We start from the raw sequence: 18,672 nt of genomic DNA on the forward strand, positions 1-18,672 counted from the left end.
GATTGAAGATGGATAACATCATCTTACAATTATTGTGAAGTAAACAACTGATCAACTCTATTTTAATTAACATCAATTTATCTATCGTGTATCAAAGTGAAAAGGCAAAAACATGATTATCTTTTTCCATGTTCACAGATTTACTTTTCTCCATGTGCTTATCAATTATGTGTTGCTGCCATCATCTTTGTATTAATAAAATAACTTCTTCAATTATCATCATTGTTTACAATAGCATGTTCCAAAGTGTTTAGTTAATTGTAATTAAATGAGAACTTATCGCCCTGGCATTGATTCTAGCTGTCAACTTGATCTGTGAACACACAAGTCACATTGAGATTCTAATAAGTCCTGACAATAAATTTTATCATTGAGGTAATACGAAATTTTTTCAATGGCGTTTGCAGCAAACACACAACAGTTAAACACATAGTTGAACACGTATCAGTTTGGACCATTGAATTTATAGTTGATTTTGAATTTTCCTCACCTCCTTCTCCATGGTCAGGAGCCGAATAAAGTGATAGTAACAGGGATATGATGGCAGCTACTTGTAATATAATCAATGTAACATCTTGAAGAGCTTCTAAGACAAGCTGTAAAAATGTTTTAGGTGGCTTTGGAGGGATCTCATTTGCACCAAATATCGTTCGTCGTTCTTCTAAATCACTTTGAGCTCCACTTAACCCTAAACAAGGAAACAAAAGTAAAAATAAAAATTAATGAAAGATGACAAATAACATGAAATTTGAATGAAAAAAAACATGATTTGAGACTAAAATTGTATGTAAGAAAGATCGGTCAACTGGTAATCTGAAGGTTTTTATCAGACAGTTTTCTCGTTCTGGGGGGAAAAAACTGTTGATAGACGGTTAATCACTGTTGAGTCAACTTACCATTAGTCGGTGATGTATTTAGTTTAGCACACAAGCCTTGAGCTCCTCCAAATTCACTATCAAGCTTAGTTATAGCTTCTTTACCCCTACATTCCATAAGGTCTTTCAATTGGGGTACAGAAACACTAAAACTGACACTTATTCCTCCGTCGGCACCCATGTTTAAACAATAGTCAGTTTGTGGTTAAAATTAGGTTGATTTATTTGGTATTGTTGGTAGCTATGTATAGAATGAGAAAGTGAAAAATATACACTGTTAATCACTTGTGAAGCACAACTGATGAAAAATCCGGTTAAAAAGATGTTACAAGTTATGATGTCAATTTGGTTAAAAGTGAGATGATTATGATAAAGATGGTAAGGATGATAAAAATGGCGATAGCTTTTTTTGTTTTTCAAAAGTGAACTGTTTGACTGTTGAGTTACAATTTTATAATTAATATTATTTAAACTAGCCAATGATGATGAGACAACAGCTTTTTTTCCGTTGCAAAATGAAAATTATTGTTGACAAGAGAGTAGGATTGTTTAGATTTATGTTTTTCAACTTTATTGATGTTAAGTGATTTCTTTTTTACTGTCACTCGGTGATAATTAATTAAACTGATTTCACTGACACTTTGGACCAGTATGGTAAAATGAATATATTTATATGATTATTAACATTCAAGTTGTTAGCGGAGTAAATTTATTGGAACACTTAGGTGATCACCATTTTGATGAGCAGAAAACTTGATTGATTCAATTAGCGGGAAACAGAGTAAAAAAAACAATGCATAACATTTAGAGGAGAGAAAAGAGAAGAGAAAAAAATAGAAGAGAAGGAGAAATTTCTGATTAAATGAAATTTCGTTAAAATTAAATGGGTTGAATGGTGCAACAATGTAAATCAAGTTAACCGATGGTGAAAACAAATGGCAGGGTAAAGTGGAGAAGAAGAAAAAAGAGCGAAAAAAAAGTAAAACACAAAAGTAAATGTTACCTGATTTTGTAAAGGTTTAAGGTTGTAGACAAAATAAGGGTTGAAGAGTCACAGTTGAAAATTGATGTGAATCATGGGTAAGACAAGTTCAATGGCAACTCGTCAGATGACAGATGAAAATATTTCATTAGAACAATTTGATTGACCAAAAACAACAGCAAAACAATAACCCAGTTTAACTATTCACCAAGTTTCGATTGGAGTTCAATTGAAACAAACAGACCAAACAAAAACCTGAATGAGAACTGAGTTTGCCTCTGATTTTGCTTCCAACGTCTTTCCAACATCAACTTTTACTCACAATGTTTGTTTCATTTTCAGGCGGGTTTTCCTTAAAATGGCGCAAGCCCAGCAATATACAAGTTTAATGATAACACAAACACATAATAATTATGTGTAAATTACATGGAGTTGATAATTTAAGGATGAAACTTCGATAAGATTAATGTCTCTTGTTAAAGTCGATATTAATTGTTGTAATCACGTTAAGAAGGATAAGCCATTTCTGTTTAATGACAAAGGAAGAGACTAGACTTGATCACTGTTATTCAATAACAAAACTATTGATCCTTGAAGCTTATTTTTTAAAAACAGGTTTTGTCCGAATTTTGATTTTGGAGATTTATCCAACACATGTTAACAAAACCAGTTCAATTGTTAAGGTTACTTATTATTTTCATTATTAATTGCCGACCTTTCCAATTATCTTGCAACAATTAAAAGTAGAAAGTTGCATTTGTTTCTGGTTCCATCTATTGAATCGTTTATAAACTATTTCTATCAGATACTGACAGATATCAGTCTATCTTAAGTCATTGAAATTGAAAATTTTGAGTAAACACATTTATTTTTAGATTTAAATTGTTTATTAGCTAAAATAAATTGTCTTTTCCAACTATTGATTGTATTTTCATTTGTTAATGTATTACATTTCCTGTTGGTTATCTAGGATCAATTGAGGCTCATCTAGAAATTTTGACAATCGATGAGAATATTTTCAATTGATTGGTTCTTCTTTACCAAAGATCGTTTATTCATCCTGGATTAACTAATCTTTTCTCTGAATTTTCCATCAACTGTGATCATCAATCTGTAATGCTTTATTCATCTCAATGCCTTGGACTTGTCACTATCTTTTCATGATTTTTCTCGTGCAAAAAGTTCCACCTCACTCAGAGTAGCTAACTCTAATTATCAGTCTCGATCTTTATGACTCAGTTATTAGATTTAAGTTGTCTAATCATTTCTTTGAAACACTCAATTCTCAATGTCTATCAATTATTGATTATCGTGTAGCTCATTGATGATAATGTTTACTGTTTAATTTGAATATTGAACGTGGTTTCTAGCTAACTTGAGATTACAACTCTTTCAAATAATATCAATTCAAGAGAAAGGATTACACAAAGGTTAAAAATAGTCCGATGATGTTTGTACTTGATACTGCAGTTCATCGACAATAATTTAATCAAACAACGGTCTTGTTGGGTTCACCAGAAGCAATATTGATTTAAAGATCAAACCCTTGAAATAGATTATCATGAATATGATTAAGATTTCATCTAATCGGTTAAAGTAATAAATTTTTAGAAGATTAAAGCTGATGGTAATAATATTTTAAAAAATACTGAATAAACAATTGAGTTTAAAGATTAAAATTAAAAATCCGGATAACTCACTAACCGGATACTCGGAATCGGTAATCTATAGCATCAATGTTCCTCATGATTGTTGTTTATAGTAACAACAATGTATTGTCATTGTGTTGATTGATTTTTAAGAATTTTGTTTTTGTCTGGTTGCTTGTTTTTAATTTTCAAATTTCGTAAATGATACATGACTAAATTAACTAGTTCCTTAAACTCGTTACTGCATGAATCAAACGTCTTTCCAAATTAACATTGACTTCATCTGGTTTGTTTTGCTTTCTGCTACAACAAAGCTGTTTTTAGCACCATTATCAGTCATACAGACTTGTTTCTTTGATTACTGAAGATTTCAACAGTGACAAATAGTGACTACAACATCAACTAATCACCAATATCTATTACGTTTATTTACTATTAATTAAGTGTGAGCTTTTTTCTAACTTGTTCCATTGTAATTTTAAATATTGTTTCCATAATTCCTTTTTCTGCATCTCTGTGTGGTTGCTCTTTTTTTACTAACAAGTGAAAGGTTAAACACTAACCCAAAGCTTAAACATGTTTCGGTCTAATTCAACCTTTGATAAACTCATTGGTAAATAGTCTCTTTTTTGCTTAATCATGGTTGTTTTATGATGTTTATGCGCCATATTATGTCTTATCTTTCCACTCCCTTCATTAATTACTCTAATTTTGATAACTAATTTGGTTATTGTTGCTCTTGCTTACAGAGAAAGCAACCAGTAATTTGCTACTTGAACCAGATTGGAACTCTATTTTGACCATTTGTGATTATATACGCCAAGGAGATGTCCAGTAAGTGACTTCAATATTTATTGGTTTTGGATGATTCACTAATTATAAATTCAATGTTTTCCTTTGCAGGCCTAAATATGCCCTCAACGCTATTAAAAAGAAGATGTATGCAACCAATCCTCATGTAAACCTTTATGCTCTCCAGGTTTGTTGCTAAGGACCACTTGGTTTTGTTGTATTTATTTATACTCTTTCTCATCGCCTCTTTATGTGTGTTGTGATATTCTACTTTTTGTGACATCTATATTTTTGTGTTCATCCCATAGATATTGGAATCATGTATGAAAAATTGTGGATCATCATTTCATTTCGAAGTTGGTACCAAGAGTTTTATGGAAGAATTGAGAGAATTAGTGAAAGTAACTTCTGATGAAAAGGTCCGTGAAAAATTATTAGAATTAATCCAAGCCTGGGCTCACGCATTCCGTAAGGAGCCAAGCTTCCGAATTATTCAAGACACTTTTAATACTATGAAAGCTGAAGGACACCAGTTTCCACCTCTTAAAGAAACCGAAGCCATGTTTGCTGCTGATTCAGCCCCTCAATGGGCTGATGGTGATTGTTGCCATAGATGTAGAGTGCAATTCAATCTTGTTCAAAGGAAACATCACTGTCGCCATTGTGGTCAAATCTTTTGTGCAAAGTGCTCATCTAAACAATCAATTATACCTAAATATGGGTTAGAGAAAGAAGTGCGCGTTTGTGAAGACTGTTTCGAGAAATTAAGCAAACCAACTGATCCAAAGACTAAGATTAGTACACCATTTAGCCGATACAGTGAATCAAAAGAACCTGAACCAGCCAACGCAAAGCCAACCATGTCAAAGACAGAACAAGAGCTTCAAGAAGAGGAGGATTTGCAAATGGCTATTGCTTTATCTAAAAGTGAAGCAGAATCAAAAGAGAAAACTCGTTTACCTGTAACCGATTACTCTTCTTACAGTCAAATAATTTCTAATCCAATAATCAAAACAGAAAAAACAAACAAAATGGGTGCAGATGTAGAGAAATATCTCGACAGAAGCTTCTGGGAAACAAAATTACTGAACTCTAAGCGTAGTACAAGTCCGGCCCCCAGTGCTCCATCTCCACATTATAACATTGTTACTACCAAATCAGGTTCCGAGATAGAAGAAGAATCTAAACTAAATGCTATGGCAAATAAACAAGAGAATGGAATCGACAGCAATATCGATACTTTTCTGTCTCAACTCAAGACAGGCATCGAAATGTTTGTTAATCGTATGAACTCGAATCACGTTAGAGGCAGACCAATTGCTAATGATACCTCCGTTCAAGCACTCTTCCTAAACATAACTAATATGCATTCCCAACTTTTACGCTACATCCAAGACCAGGACGATGGTCGATTGTATTATGAAGGTTTACAAGATAAGTTAGGCCAAATAAGAGATGCTCGAGCAGCTCTGGATGCCTTGAGAGAAGAACATCAAGAGAAACTTCGATTAGAAGCTGAAGAGGCTGAGAGACAACGACAAGCTCAAATGGCTCAAAAATTAGAGATTATGAGAAAAAAGAAAAATGAATATTTACAATATCAAAGACAAATGGCCTTGCAACGTATCCAAGAACAGGAAAGGGAAATGCTCATAAGACAGGAGCAACAAAAGTACCAATGGCCTCAAGGTCCAGGAGTACCTAGTACTCCACAATATCCCACACAAACAGGCCCAATTGCGTATGCAGCACCAACTATTGGATCACAGCCTCCGCAACCACCTCAAGGATCAGTGATTTATCAACCTCCATTAAATCACGGACCACCATCTATGGGTCCATCACCGTTAACTCAACAGCCTGTTACAGCGTCTCCTTCTCGGTCAACTTACATTAACCCACAGGGTCAAATGCCAACGCCGATGTACCAGATTCCACAACCGCCATATGGAACCTCGTATGCTCCTATGGTTGGACCTGGAGTTCAATCCGTAATGCCTATGGTCACTTCACTACCTCCACTTGGACCAGATCATAGTCAACTTCCTCCCCAACCACAGCAAATGCAGCCACAGCCGCAGCCGCAGCAACCACAACCACAACAGCAACAGCAACAACTCACTCAAGATACTTACAATTCCAATAATCAACCATCTATTGAAGAACCATTGATTTCTTTTGATTAAACATGTCCTCCCTGCAAACATTAACAGAGTTATTGAGCAATTGTTATTCTATTTGGAGGAACTATCATTTTTAATCACTGATTTATAATCAACATATTAATTTTTTCAAAATAAATAAAAATTAATTCAGAGTGTGTGTTTATACACAAATGTATCATGTTAGTCCTGAAATCATTAGCTTTATATTTTTCAGTTGTCAATAACTTATTGATAAGTAAATATTTGATTATTCATACAATTATTTCATAATTTTTATAGAACCACCGATCTTTAAAATTTTTCCTGGAAATCAATCAAATCCCTACAATTGCCTACGAAGCTACCAATAGTAAATCTTCAACGCAAATAACAAACCACAGGCACAAATTGTAATCGTATTAATTTTTATACAATTTCAGATAATTTGTGAAATATGCTTTGAAAGTCAGACATCAAGAGTAAGAAATAAAGATAAATATTTAAGTGATTTCATTCCAGCTGATAGCTTTAAAAATAGTGAACCAGCTGAAGACAGTAAAAGCATAATATGCATCAGCTGTATGTTTACAAAGAACCTTGTCCATAAACATGATTCTTCTTCGATTTTTGTCTCCAAATTTAAACTGTTTTCGGTCACGATTAATATCCATTAACAGTAACACTAAACTACTGTATACAATTAACCATCAGTGTTTAGTTAGATGTCACCAATCGAATGAAGCGTCAAGTAAATCAAAACAATCATTAACACACCGCGAGGAAACTAGTGATGATAAAAACAAGGTTTCTACTTCTGTTGGCGAGAAGGTTGTTCATGGGACTAAATTGATTTTCTACCTGAGTTTCTTTGCGGGTGGATTGGTTCTTTTTGGTGTCATCGGTTATACAGTTTTCAAAGAGCTTTTCTCGTCCAGTTCGCCATCCAAAATCCAAGGTAAAGCATTTGATTTAATCAAAGAAGATTCTCGAGTCATTGATTTACTTGGCAAAGATATGAAATCTTTCGGCTCAGCAACATGGGGAAGGAGAGGTCGACATCAACCTGCCTATGTTACCAGTCAAACACCTGAGGGAACAATCAAAATGAATATGGCCTTTAAACTTTCTGGTCCTCGCGGTCGTGCTACAGCTTATGTAGAAATCGATGATTATGGTAAAGGTAATTATATCTCAGCAGTAGTTGTACAATCTGATTTAGGAGCAAGACAAATCATCAAAGTTTTGTAATTTGTTAACTCTGAGTAGATTTTTTTCACAAAAATAATAATAAACATGATATTTTAATGGATTATACCGGGAGTAATGAATATTTACAAATTTTAATGTTCAAGAATGAACATTCCAACATAAATAACAAATTTTGATAACTACGGATTTCGGGTAACCCTAATCTGGCTCCTCTGAATCAAAATAAGACTCTTCAGCATCACGGTCCATTAGATTGATTGGGTCATATTTATCGTCATCATCGACAGTTTTGTAGTCGAAACTGGAGTCTCTGCCGGCGAGAAAATTTTCGTACATTATATTTGTGAACTCTTTCCTTAAATATTGTTTATGTTCTTGATCAGCTACTCGAATCGCTTCAAGTTTACCGTTCTTGATAGCCTTTTCATTTTCGTCCTCTTCTTCTTCCTCTTCTTCTTCTTCTTCTTCCTCCTCTTCTTCGCCATCTTCTTGTCGATTGTATTTTTGAATTCTTTCTAAGAAACCATTGTCATTGCTATGTTCATCGTATTGACCACCATCTATATACTTTTGCTCTATTCTTGATTCTTCTATGCGGTTTTTATCCATTTGTCGCAGTAAGAATGTTGATAGTGGCCTTTGCACATCACTAAAATCTCGATCTTGATCTTCAACTTTACTTCTTTCTTGATTTGATAAATACCTGCCAACCATTTGCTCGTATAAATAGGGATTTCTCTCTCTCATATTGTTATCATTGAAATAGTCTCCATCAGCTATTAAAGCTTGTAATGCTGTGAATCGCCTCTGTTTTATCTGGTTGATATTTTTACCCGGAATCAGTTTATCCAAAAAATACAACACTTCTTCATCCATTAACGATGTGTTTCGAATAAACTCAAGTTGCTCTTTTGTCAGAAACTTGTTATATCTCACCAGGAATATTAATTTTTTTGATTGATACAAATCAGCGAGTATTTTATGTCGCTGTTCATCAGACAGTTCAGGAGCATCTTTTTGTTGGTCAACAATGAAAGCTGAAGGATTCCCCAGAATGGATTTGAATAGCGCTTCCTCTTCATTTGAGTCACTCATTTAGACAAATTCCTTCAATTCACGCAATCAATTAAAAAAACTGTCATATAAATACAAATAACCACAGAAAATTAAAAACCAATTGAATATAAACTAACCAAAACAATCAAAACATCATTTCCCTCATTTTACAATGAAATGTAAACGCCATCTACTAGACCCCGCCAATAACGTTTACTTTTAATTTTGCCATTTATAATTAGCAATTAATTTATTAGACTTACAATTAATTTGATTAATAAAATTTCCAAGAAATAATAAATAATAAGTTCTATCCAAACAGGGAGATTATGAGTCAACAGATAAATATTAATTGGTGCAACAATCAAACCTGATAATCTTAGCTCTAGTTTCATAATAAAAATTTTAAAATCACATTTTCATTTTTGTATTACATTGCGACAAAACCAAATTATTGTATTCAACTGTGCAAACAATTAAAACAACAAATATTGATTTAGTCTGTCTAATTAAAAAATTTGAGTTCATTTTCCAATGTAAATAAATTCAGGGCAATTTGAGGTTAATGGATTCCAATAAACTAATTAATATTTCACATGAATATTGATGATTCATTTGAAAGATATTTTTAATTGGGTAAAAAGTGTCAAAGTGATGCAGTAATCAACTTACAGAGTGTCATAAAAGATAAATAAAGCAAGTTTGATAACATTTGTTCAATGAAATGCAAAAATGAATTGTTTACCCTCTTAAATTTCACATTAATTTTGTTTAAATTTCAAGACAGTAATTAGATAGATTGAAAAACGAGAAACTAAATAGTTGAATTGCAATCAATAAGTTGTCTGCAATTTGAATCTAATCCTCATCCAAGCCAATTAGATCAATAACGGTTGCTTCAACATCTTTCTTGATGGCAAACTGTTGTTTCACTCCATCTGTATTGTATTCAATTATCTCTGGAATTTCATCTGATTTTGATTTGGTAAGATCATCAATCATCAGGTTATTTTCGTTCTCTTGATTAACCTCATCAATGGATAGTTGATCATCATCCAAGGAGCGACGTTTCCTTCCTAAAAACATTGGCGTTTGACGGATTTGCTGGAAAAACAAATGAACACAAAATTAGCAAAACAAACGATGTAAATGCCTTAAACTTACCCCTAAACATTGTGATATCAGGCAAAAGGCTTGTGTTGCTGTTATGTTAACATTCAAGGCAGTCTAATTGAGTTAAATTGTAAAAAACATGAAAACACAATCAAGGAAATAGACATAAATGTAAAGGTTAACTTACTGATCCTGTACAGCCCATAACCTGAAACACAAACAGATGATTAAGATTTGGGTTTCAATTGATTAAATAGCAAAAGATGAATACTTACAGTTGCATCAAATAGGAAGTAATTACACAAAACACATTGACTCTGTAATTAGACAATTAGTAAATTGGGAAATTAGATTGTTGTTGGAATGGGTTAAGATTTAGATTCTTACGCTGACTCGGGTTGGTTCTGGTGAATTGTAGCAGAATCTGGTCGTCATTTTGGGTAACAAAAATGTATCTGTTAGAGCAATCAACATAATTGTTGCTGATAATATTGTAATAGGAAAGTTAAGAGAAAAATTAATAATATTTTTTAACATTGTTAAGGTCCGAATGGTAGCAAGGCAAAACGGTGTTACTGGTTGAGGTTTGGGTTGAAAGTGAATCTGCTACTGATTGGTCTGTAATTGTGATTAAACCTTGCTTCGGTGACTTAAAACTCATCAGACTCACTGGCAATATTAAATTATAACGATTCAACTACAAAAGTTGCTGATTTTGTTGCTGTGATTAAATATAATACAAAGATGAATGAATATATTTCCGTTTGATAATTGAATATTTTTTAGGTTAACTAAGCATAAATGGACAATTAGCTAATCTGGACGGTAGAGTTGAAAGATATTTATTAAACCCAAATTTTGTTGGATGCTTGCTGAGCTTTCATTTAATCATTAGGGTGTTGTCTGAATTTTGTTGATTAACTGTCTACATTGATCATTGTTAAATCTCATTATGATTCACCTTCACTTTTCAATCTTTTAATAATTTAATTTTGCCAGTTTCCTGTTTAAATATGGTCAATTCAATTGTTATTTATTTAATGAAAACCCTCAACAAATCAACCTGATTTTTTATGCAAACAAACACTTACTCGGTCAAATTAAACCATGTTTACATTGGTTTTCAGATTCTCAATGAAACCCAAGACTAGATTACATTTAGTATACAAAATATTATTTCAAATCAGTCCAAATTGTCGTTATTACACACGCTCAATCACTTCGATTTACATTTTAATGCGTTTTCAGTAAAAGATGATGTCTTTCAAGATCAATAGATGACAATTAGCTTTAACTAACTTTAACTACTATATAATATTAACTTTAGGTTAACTTTCACCAGCTGATGAAACAAATTAAGCTTTTTGTCTGTTTTTTGGGTGATTTGTGCTTATTGGTAATCTATTTCAGGTGAATCTTAATTCTCAGTTCTCTGTATGAGCTTTTGTTGAAAAACGGACAATATTAATCTCGTCTGATCATAAGATTTCATGAGAATGAACATAGCAACAGTAGCTAGTTATGATGTATTATGACTTATTATTAGGATTCAATTAATGAAAATTAAAAAAATAATTCTCTAACTAATCTGATTGCTGAACAATTAGCAAAACAATTTATGTGTCAATTTTTGGTTGCACTACCTTAACATTGACATGTTGACGAATGACTCCTTTTATTGTGATGAATCTTTGTTCTGGTTAAACTTTTAATGCAACATTTCACAGTCTTACCTTCAATTGATTCACCATTGATTGAGATTTGTCCCTAAATATTGAATATTGAATGCTAGTTTTGTGCCATTTTCTGACAACTATTGACAGAATTAATTTTATTATTTATAAAATGACTACTTTGATGATATTAAAAACATAACATTTTGGCACTTTTCTTATTATTTATGCAATGCATTTGAGATATTAATCAATCATTGACTGTCTCTTGTCCAAAGTCTAAATTATATTTTCTGAAAAACATTTTCCTGAAGATTCATTTGAAATTTAAAACCTTGGTAATAGTTCATTCAACAATCGAAAGCCATTCATCTTCACGAATTTAACTAATTTATTTTAATTTAAGACAAAGAAATTATTTCACATCATGCCAGAAGAAAGAATTGGAAACCAATCGCCGATAATTTCAAGTCCATCAAGCATCATTAGTAAAGCGATTTTACAGAAAGACAGATTTTCACAATTTCTCCATGCATTTTTGATACTCATATACATGGTGAGATTTTTTTATGCATCTTATATGGTGTTATTTGACTCTTCATCACTTTATTTACTGAACAACAATTTAGGCAAATTTGAAAGCCTTCTGAATACATTTTACATTGGATATAACTGCTTGGTTCTTATTCACGCCTTTTATGCTCGAAAATTGTATGCACAGTTCATGGAGACATTAAATGAAATACTCGATAACAATTCGATTGTGGCAAATGAGCACATAACTAAAAGTCAAAGTACAATATTGAAAATGTGTGCATTCATGTGCGTATATGAATGTACGTCTGTTATCATCAAGAGCGATCCGAAAACAATGCTAAATGATTTTGCAACTCTGCACTATTTCAATATGATTTATCATGGAATACTGTTTCTTTCCATTTTCACCTGGGTTTCAATTGTTCATTTTATAATTGAATCTTGCATGTATCTACAATCTGTATTCATTGTTATTGATGAATACTTGGAATATTATCAATCCAATTTGCATATAATCAGAAGTAATCATCACGCTTTAATGATCATTCGTTCGGTTTACATGAAAGCAATAATAGCTACTCGCCATCGCTAATCGATAAATTCAACAGATATCTCATATTTGGTTTCTATGTTTATTACACTGGATATTGTTTGACGCTTTTTGGTCGATTCTTTTATGTGGCCAATAGCTCACCTGCCGGTAACTTTATAAGGTTCATTGGGGGATCATCTTTTGTTTTTGTAGTGACTTATTATCTGGTCCGTATTAACAAATTGTCAATCTCTGTCTATGATAGAGTCTATTCATTCACATTGATGAAAAACAAAACCATTGAGTTCATTCATGAGGTATGTTTCATCAATTTTTCAACTAAACTATTATCTTTTTTATGGCTATAAGGATATTTTGAAAGTTTTGCCTTTTTCTAGTCTCTTATGATCTTATTGGTTTCTATTAATATTAACATTTCTCTTTCGTACAGATTAAATTTTTCTTGATGCGAATAAATCAACATGATGTTGGCTTCACTTTTGGTGGATTATGTATCATAACAACCAACTTTGTGTCAACCATTCTCACTATTGCATTGAAATTTGGGTTTAGGTTTACCAAGTCTTTTTCCTTAAATGCACTGGCATCTTTGAAATGCGAATTATCATTAACATTATGATTCGACAGTTTTTATATTTGGTTGCTGTCATCAGGTCCATAACATTAGAAACAATTAGCGTAAGCAAATTGAAAATCAAATTTGTTGTTGGAATTGGTTAAGATCAAGATTACTTACGCTGACTCGGGTTGGTTCTGGTGAATTGTAGCAGAATCTGGTCGTCATTTTGGGTAACAAGAATGTATCTGTTAGAGCAATCAACATAATTGTTGCTGATAATATTGTAATTGGAAAGTTAAGAGAAAAATTAATAATATTTTTTAACATTGTTAAGGTTCGAATGTTAGCAAGGCAAAACGGGGTTACTGGTTGGAGTTGGGGTTGAAAGTGAATCTGCTAATGATTGGTCTGTAATTGTAATTAAACCTTGCTTCGGGACAGATTAACTTGAAACTCATCAAACTCACTGGCAATATTAAATTATAAAGATTCGACTGCAAAAGTAAACACGCTTAATCACTTTGATTTACATTTTAATGCGTTTTCAGTAAAAGATGTTGTCTTTCAAGATCAATAGATGGTAATTAGCCGGCTAACTTTCGGTAACTGAAACCAAGCTGATGAAACAAATTAAGCTTTTTGTCTGTTTTTTGGGTGATTTGTGCTTTTTGGTAATCTATTTCAGGTGAATCTCAATTACTGTCAGTTCTCTGTATGAACTTTTGTTCAAATCGGGCAATATTAACCTTGTCTGATCATAACATTGACATGTTGACGAATTACTCCTTTTATTGTGATAAATCTTTGTTCTGGTTTAAATCAAAACTTAAACTTCTGATGTAACAATTCTTACCTTCAATGTTTCGATTTTTCGTCCCTAAATATTGAGAACTGAATGCTAGTTTTGTGCCATTTGCTGACAACTATTGACAGAATTAATTTTATTTTCATTTTTTTCAAAAAGACTACTCTGTTGAAGTTATAAACATAACCTTTTACACTTTTTATATTATTCATCTTATTAATAGATTGGTTAAAATATTAATAAATCATTGTCTGTCTCTTATTCAAAGTCTAAACTATTGTGCATTTTTTTCTGATAAACATTTGCCTAAATAACTATTTGAAACCTGGTGATAGTTCATTCAACAATCAAAGGCCATTCCCAATCAATATTTGCCATTCATTGCGTATAATAAATGTAACTGGTCTTATTTTAATTTAAGAGCAAACACATCTTTAAAAGTTCCTTTAGTTTTAGTTCCCAAGTTTTAATTGTTAGCATTAGTATTACTGTAAATTGAATCCAATACGAAGTAATTATTTCGCACCATGTCAGAAGAAGGAATTGGCCACCAATCAACGACAATTTCAAGTCCAACAAGCATCTTTAGTAAAGCGATTTTACAGAAAGACAGATTTTCGCAGTTTCTTTATCCTGTTTTAATACTCATATGTATGGTGAGATTTTTCATTACATCGTATTTGGTGTTATTTGACTCTTCATCACTTTATCTACTGAACAACAATTTAGTCAAATTTGAAAGCCTTTGGAATGCATTTTACATCGGTAACAACTGCTTGGTTCTTATTCACGCCTTTTATGCTCGAAAATTGTATACACAGTTCATGGAGACATTACATGAAATACTCGATAACAATTCGTTTGTGGCAAATGAGCACATAATTAAAAGTCAAAGTACAATATTGAAAATGTGTGCATTCATGTGCGTATATGAATTTACAGCTGAAATCATCAAGAGCGATCCGAAAACAATGCTAAATGATTTTACAAATTCAAACTATTTTAATATAATTTATCATGGAATATTGTTTCTTTCCATTTTCACCTGGGTTTCAATTGTTCATTTTATAATTGAATCTTGCATGCATCTACAATCTGTATTCATTGTTATCGATAAATACTTGGAATATTATCAGACCAATTTGCATATCATTGGAAGTAATCATCACGTTCTAATGTCCATTCGTTCGGTTTACATGAAAGCAATAATAGCTACTCGCCAACTCGATAAATTCAACAGATATCTCATATTTGGTTTCTATGTTTATTACACTGGATATTGTTTGACGCTTTTTGGTCGATTCTTTTATGTGGCCAATGGCTCAACTGCCGGTAACTTTATAAGGTTCATTGGTGAATCAGCTTACGTTGCTGTAGTGACTTACTATCTGGTTCGTATTAATAAACTGTCAATCTCTGTCTATGATAGAGTCTATTCATTCACATTGATGAAAAACAAAACCAATGAGTTCATTCATGAGGTATGTTTTATCAATTTTTTAACTGAATTATAAACTTTTTTTTGAAAACGTATTAATATTAAATATTACTTTTTCGTACAGGTTAAATTTTTCTTGATGCGAATAAATCAACATGATGTTGGCTTCACTTTTGGTGGATTGTGTATTATAACAACCAACTTTGTGTCAACCATTCTAACTATTGCATTGACTTTAGGTTTAGGTTTACCTAGTCTTTTTCCTTAAATGCACTGACATCTTTGAAATGCAAATTCATGATGACAGAATTAGCATTAACATTGTGATTCGACAGACTTTATATTTGGTTGCTTTCTTCAGGTCCATAACATTAGAAACAATTAGCGTGAGCAAATTGAAAATTAAATTTGTCGTTGGAATGGGTTGCAATTAAGATGTCTTACGCTTACTCGGGTTGGTTCTGGTGAGTTGTAGCAGAATCTGGGTGTCATTTTGGGTAACAAGAATGTATCTGTTAGAGCAATCAACATAATTGTTGCTGATAATATTGTAATTGGAAAGTTAAGAGAAAAATTAATAAATTTTTTTAACATTGTTAAGGTTCGAATTTTATTCAACGGCAAAACGGTGTTACTGGTTGAGGTTTGGGTTGAAAGTGAATTTGCGACTGGTTGGTCTGTAATTGTGATTTAACCTTGCTTCGGCGATCTTACAGAATATTATTGTAAATCAGTCCAAATTGTTGTAATTAAACACTTTGATGTTTCAAAATTGTTATTAGTACGAAATTTTATTGAAACGCAAAACAGTGTTACTGGTTGAAGTTTGGGTTGAAAGTGATTGGTCTGTAATTGTGGTTAAACCTTGTTTCGGGACAAATTAACTTAAAACTCATCGGACTCACTGGCAATATTAAATTATAAAGATTAAACTGCAAAAGTAAACACGCTTAATTACTTTTATTTACATTTTAACGCGTTTTCAGTAAAAGATGTTGTCTTCCAAGATCAATAGATGGTAATTAGCCGGCTAACATCAGGTAACTGAAACCAAGCTGATGAAACAAATTATACTTTTCGTCTGTTTTTCTGTGTGATTTGTGCTTATTGGTAATCAATTTCAGGTGAATCTTAATTCTCAGTTCTCTGTATGAACTTTTGTTCAAATAGGACAATATTAACCTTTTCTGATCATAACATTGACATGTTGACGAATTACTCCTTTTATTGTGATAAATCTTTCTTCTGGTTTAAATCAAAACTTAAACTTCTGATGCAACAATTCTTACCTTCAATGTTTCGATTTTTCGTCCCTAAATATTGAGAACTGAATGCTATTTTTGTGCCATTCTCTGACAACTATTGACAGAATTAATTTTATTTTCATTTTTTTCAAAAAGACTACTCTGTTATGAACGTAACCTTTTACACTTTTTATTATTTATATTATAGTTAAAATATTAATAAATCATTGTCTGTCTCTTATTCAAAGTCTAAACTATTGTGCATTTTTTTCTGATAAACATTTGCCTAAAGAACTATTTGAAACCTGGTGATAGTTCATTCAACAATCAAAGGCCATTCCCAATCAATATTTGCCATTCATTGCGTATAATAAATGTAACTGGTCTTATTTTAATTTAAGAGCAAACACATCTTTAAAAGTTCCTTTAGTTTTAGTTCCCAAGTTTTAATTGTTAGCATTAGTATTACTGTAAATTGAATCCAATACGAAGTAATTATTTCGCACCATGTCAGAAGAAGGAATTGGCCACCAATCAACGACAATTTCAAGTCCAACAAGCATCTTTAGTAAAGCGATTTTACAGAAAGACAGATTTTCGCAGTTTCTTTATCCTGTTTTAATACTCATATGTATGGTGAGATTTTTCATTACATCGTATATGGTGTTATTTGACTCTGCATCACTTTATTTACTCAACAACAATTTAGTCAAATTTGAAAGCCTTTGGAATGCATTTACATTGGATACAACTGCTTGGTTCTTATTCACGCCTTTTATGCTCGAAAATTGTATACACAGTTCATGGAGACATTACATGAAATACTCGATTACAATGAGTTTGTGGCAAATGAGCACATAATTAAAAGTCAAAGTACAATGTTGAAAATGTGTGCATTCATTTGCGTATATGAATTTACAGCTGAAATCATCAAGAGCGGTCCAAAAAAAATGCTGGATGATTTTGCAACTTTAAACTATTTCAATATAATTTATCATGGAATAATGTTTCTTTCAATTTTCTATTGGATTTCAACTGTTCATTTTATAATTGAATCTTGCATGTATCTACAATCTGTATTTATTGTTATTGATAAATATTTGGAATATTATCAATCCAATTTGCATATCATTGGAAGTAATCATAACGTTCTAATGTCCATTCGTTCGGTTTACATGAAAGCAATAATAGCTACTCGCCAACTCGATAAATTCAACAGATATCTCATATTTGGTTTCTATGTTTATTACACTGGATATTGTTTGACGCTTTTTGGTCGCTTCTTTTATGTAGCGAATGGTTTAACTGCCGGTAACTTTATAAGGTTCATTGGTGAATCAGCTTACGTTGCTGTAGTGACTTATTATCTGGTCCGTATTAACAAACTGTCAATCTCTGTCTATGATAGAGTCTATTCATTTACATTGATGAAAAATAAAACCAATGAGTTCATTCATGAGGTATGTTTCATCAATTTTTCAACTAAACTACAATCCGTTTTTATTAGTCCGTTGTGGTTATAAGGATATTTTGAACGTTTTGCCTTTTGTAGTCTCTTATGATCTTATTGGTTTCTATTAATAGTAACATTTCTTTTTCGTACAGGTTAACTTTTTCTTGATGCGAATAAATCAACATGACGTTGGCTTCACTTTTGGTGGATTGTGTATTATAACAACCAACTTTGTGTCAACCATTCTCACTATTGCATTGACTTTAGGTTTAGGTTTACCAAGTCTTTTTACTTAACTGCAACTACATCTTTGAAATGCAAATTGTAAAATTAGATTTGTTGTTGGGTTAAGATCAAGATTACTTACGCTAACTCGGGTTGTTTTGGTGAATTGTAGCAGAATCTGGTCGTCATTTTGGGTAACAAGAATGTATCTGTTAGAGCAATCAACATAATTGTTGCTGATAATATTGTAATAGGAAAGTTAAGAGAAAAATTAATAATATTTTTTAACATTGTTAAGGTCCGAATGTTAGTAAGGCAAAACGGTGTTACTGGTTGAGGTTTGGGTTGAAAGTGAATTTGCTACT

At 32.1% G+C, this 18,672-nt stretch overlaps 6 protein-coding genes across 8 annotated transcripts in view; 3 read left to right on the top strand and 3 right to left on the bottom strand.

Moving 5' to 3' along the window:
* The window catches only part of LOC107362976 (plasma membrane calcium-transporting ATPase 3), a 35,794-nt gene extending 33,679 nt beyond the window's left edge, over positions 1–2,115 (bottom strand). Inside the window, exons 1-3 of one of the 2 annotated variants that reach the window (XM_015930134.3) lie at positions 1,879–2,115; positions 897–1,116; positions 491–688 (exon numbers count right to left, since the gene is read on the bottom strand). In XM_015930134.3, the coding sequence (XP_015785620.1) occupies positions 491–688; positions 897–1,056 (358 nt within the window). In that variant the 5' untranslated portion in view covers positions 1,057–1,116; positions 1,879–2,115. Of the gene's footprint in view, positions 1–490; positions 689–896; positions 1,628–1,878 lie in introns of both variants that reach the window. The other variant, XM_015930135.3, reaches the window with a different exon arrangement.
* A 1,510-nt stretch (positions 2,116–3,625) lies between these two features.
* Hrs (Hepatocyte growth factor regulated tyrosine kinase substrate) lies at positions 3,626–6,717 on the top strand. Of its 2 annotated transcripts, none has more exons than XM_015930412.3 (4): positions 3,626–4,119; positions 4,256–4,340; positions 4,410–4,485; positions 4,607–6,717. In XM_015930412.3, the coding sequence occupies exons 1-4, from the start codon at positions 4,083–4,085 to the stop codon at positions 6,482–6,484; spliced, it is 2,076 nt and encodes a 691-aa protein (XP_015785898.1). In that variant the 5' UTR covers positions 3,626–4,082; the 3' UTR covers positions 6,485–6,717. The 2 variants fall into 2 exon arrangements, with proteins under 2 accessions (XP_015785898.1, XP_015785899.1); XM_015930413.3 differs by having other exon boundaries at positions 3,626–3,951.
* A 303-nt stretch (positions 6,718–7,020) lies between these two features.
* Positions 7,021–7,754, top strand: LOC107363221 (mitochondrial import inner membrane translocase subunit Tim21). Its single transcript, XM_015930415.3, has one exon. The coding sequence runs from the start codon at positions 7,052–7,054 to the stop codon at positions 7,688–7,690; it is 639 nt and encodes a 212-aa protein (XP_015785901.2). The 5' UTR covers positions 7,021–7,051; the 3' UTR covers positions 7,691–7,754.
* LOC107363220 (coiled-coil domain-containing protein 97) lies at positions 7,725–8,746 on the bottom strand. The gene has a single exon (XM_015930414.3). It carries the CDS (start codon positions 8,744–8,746, stop codon positions 7,850–7,852), a length of 897 nt encoding a protein of 298 aa, XP_015785900.2. The 3' UTR covers positions 7,725–7,849.
* Positions 8,747–9,317: 571 nt separating this feature from the next.
* LOC107370686 (uncharacterized) lies at positions 9,318–13,505 on the bottom strand. The gene is made up of 5 exons (XM_025162625.2): positions 13,320–13,505; positions 10,096–10,137; positions 10,008–10,028; positions 9,872–9,934; positions 9,318–9,811 (listed from the first exon to the last, which is right to left on the bottom strand). Exons 1-5 carry the CDS (start codon positions 13,467–13,469, stop codon positions 9,566–9,568), a joined length of 522 nt encoding a protein of 173 aa, XP_025018393.1. The 5' UTR covers positions 13,470–13,505; the 3' UTR covers positions 9,318–9,565.
* Positions 13,506–14,320: 815 nt separating this feature from the next.
* LOC112539833 (uncharacterized) lies at positions 14,321–15,949 on the top strand. The gene is made up of 2 exons (XM_025162626.2): positions 14,321–15,428; positions 15,510–15,949. The coding sequence occupies exons 1-2, from the start codon at positions 14,475–14,477 to the stop codon at positions 15,651–15,653; spliced, it is 1,098 nt and encodes a 365-aa protein (XP_025018394.1). The 5' UTR covers positions 14,321–14,474; the 3' UTR covers positions 15,654–15,949.
* The last annotated feature ends 2,723 nt before the right edge of the window (positions 15,950–18,672 follow it).

The sequence above is a fragment of the Tetranychus urticae genome, chromosome 3, assembly GCF_039701765.1.
Source record: "Tetranychus urticae isolate SD_2017Ah chromosome 3, NJAU_TeUrti_SD_1.0, whole genome shotgun sequence".
NCBI classification, from domain to species: Eukaryota; Metazoa; Arthropoda; class Arachnida; order Trombidiformes; family Tetranychidae; genus Tetranychus; species Tetranychus urticae.

Coding starts and splice junctions, on each gene's coding strand:
- Hrs (XM_015930412.3), top strand. CDS start 4,083: ATGTTTCGGTCTAATTCAACCTTTGATAAACTCATTG. Junction 4,341..4,409: donor ATACGCCAAGGAGATGTCCA/GTAAGTGACTTC, acceptor TTTCCTTTGCAG/GCCTAAATATGCCCTCAACG. Junction 4,486..4,606: donor TAAACCTTTATGCTCTCCAG/GTTTGTTGCTAA, acceptor TTCATCCCATAG/ATATTGGAATCATGTATGAA.
- LOC107363221 (XM_015930415.3), top strand. CDS start 7,052: ATGATTCTTCTTCGATTTTTGTCTCCAAATTTAAACTGTTTTCGGTCA.
- LOC107363220 (XM_015930414.3), bottom strand. CDS start 8,746: ATGAGTGACTCAAATGAAGAGGAAGCGCTATTCAAATCCATTCTGGGG.
- LOC107370686 (XM_025162625.2), bottom strand. CDS start 13,469: ATGTTAAAAAATATTATTAATTTTTCTCTTAACTTTCCAATTACAATA. Junction 10,138..13,319: donor CAGAACCAACCCGAGTCAGC/GTAAGTAATCTT, acceptor GTCTAATTACAG/AGTCAATGTGTTTTGTGTAA. Junction 10,029..10,095: donor ACTTCCTATTTGATGCAACT/GTAAGTATTCAT, acceptor TTTGTGTTTCAG/GTTATGGGCTGTACAGGATC.
- LOC112539833 (XM_025162626.2), top strand. CDS start 14,475: ATGTCAGAAGAAGGAATTGGCCACCAATCAACGACAATTTCAAGTCCA. Junction 15,429..15,509: donor CCAATGAGTTCATTCATGAG/GTATGTTTTATC, acceptor TTTTTCGTACAG/GTTAAATTTTTCTTGATGCG.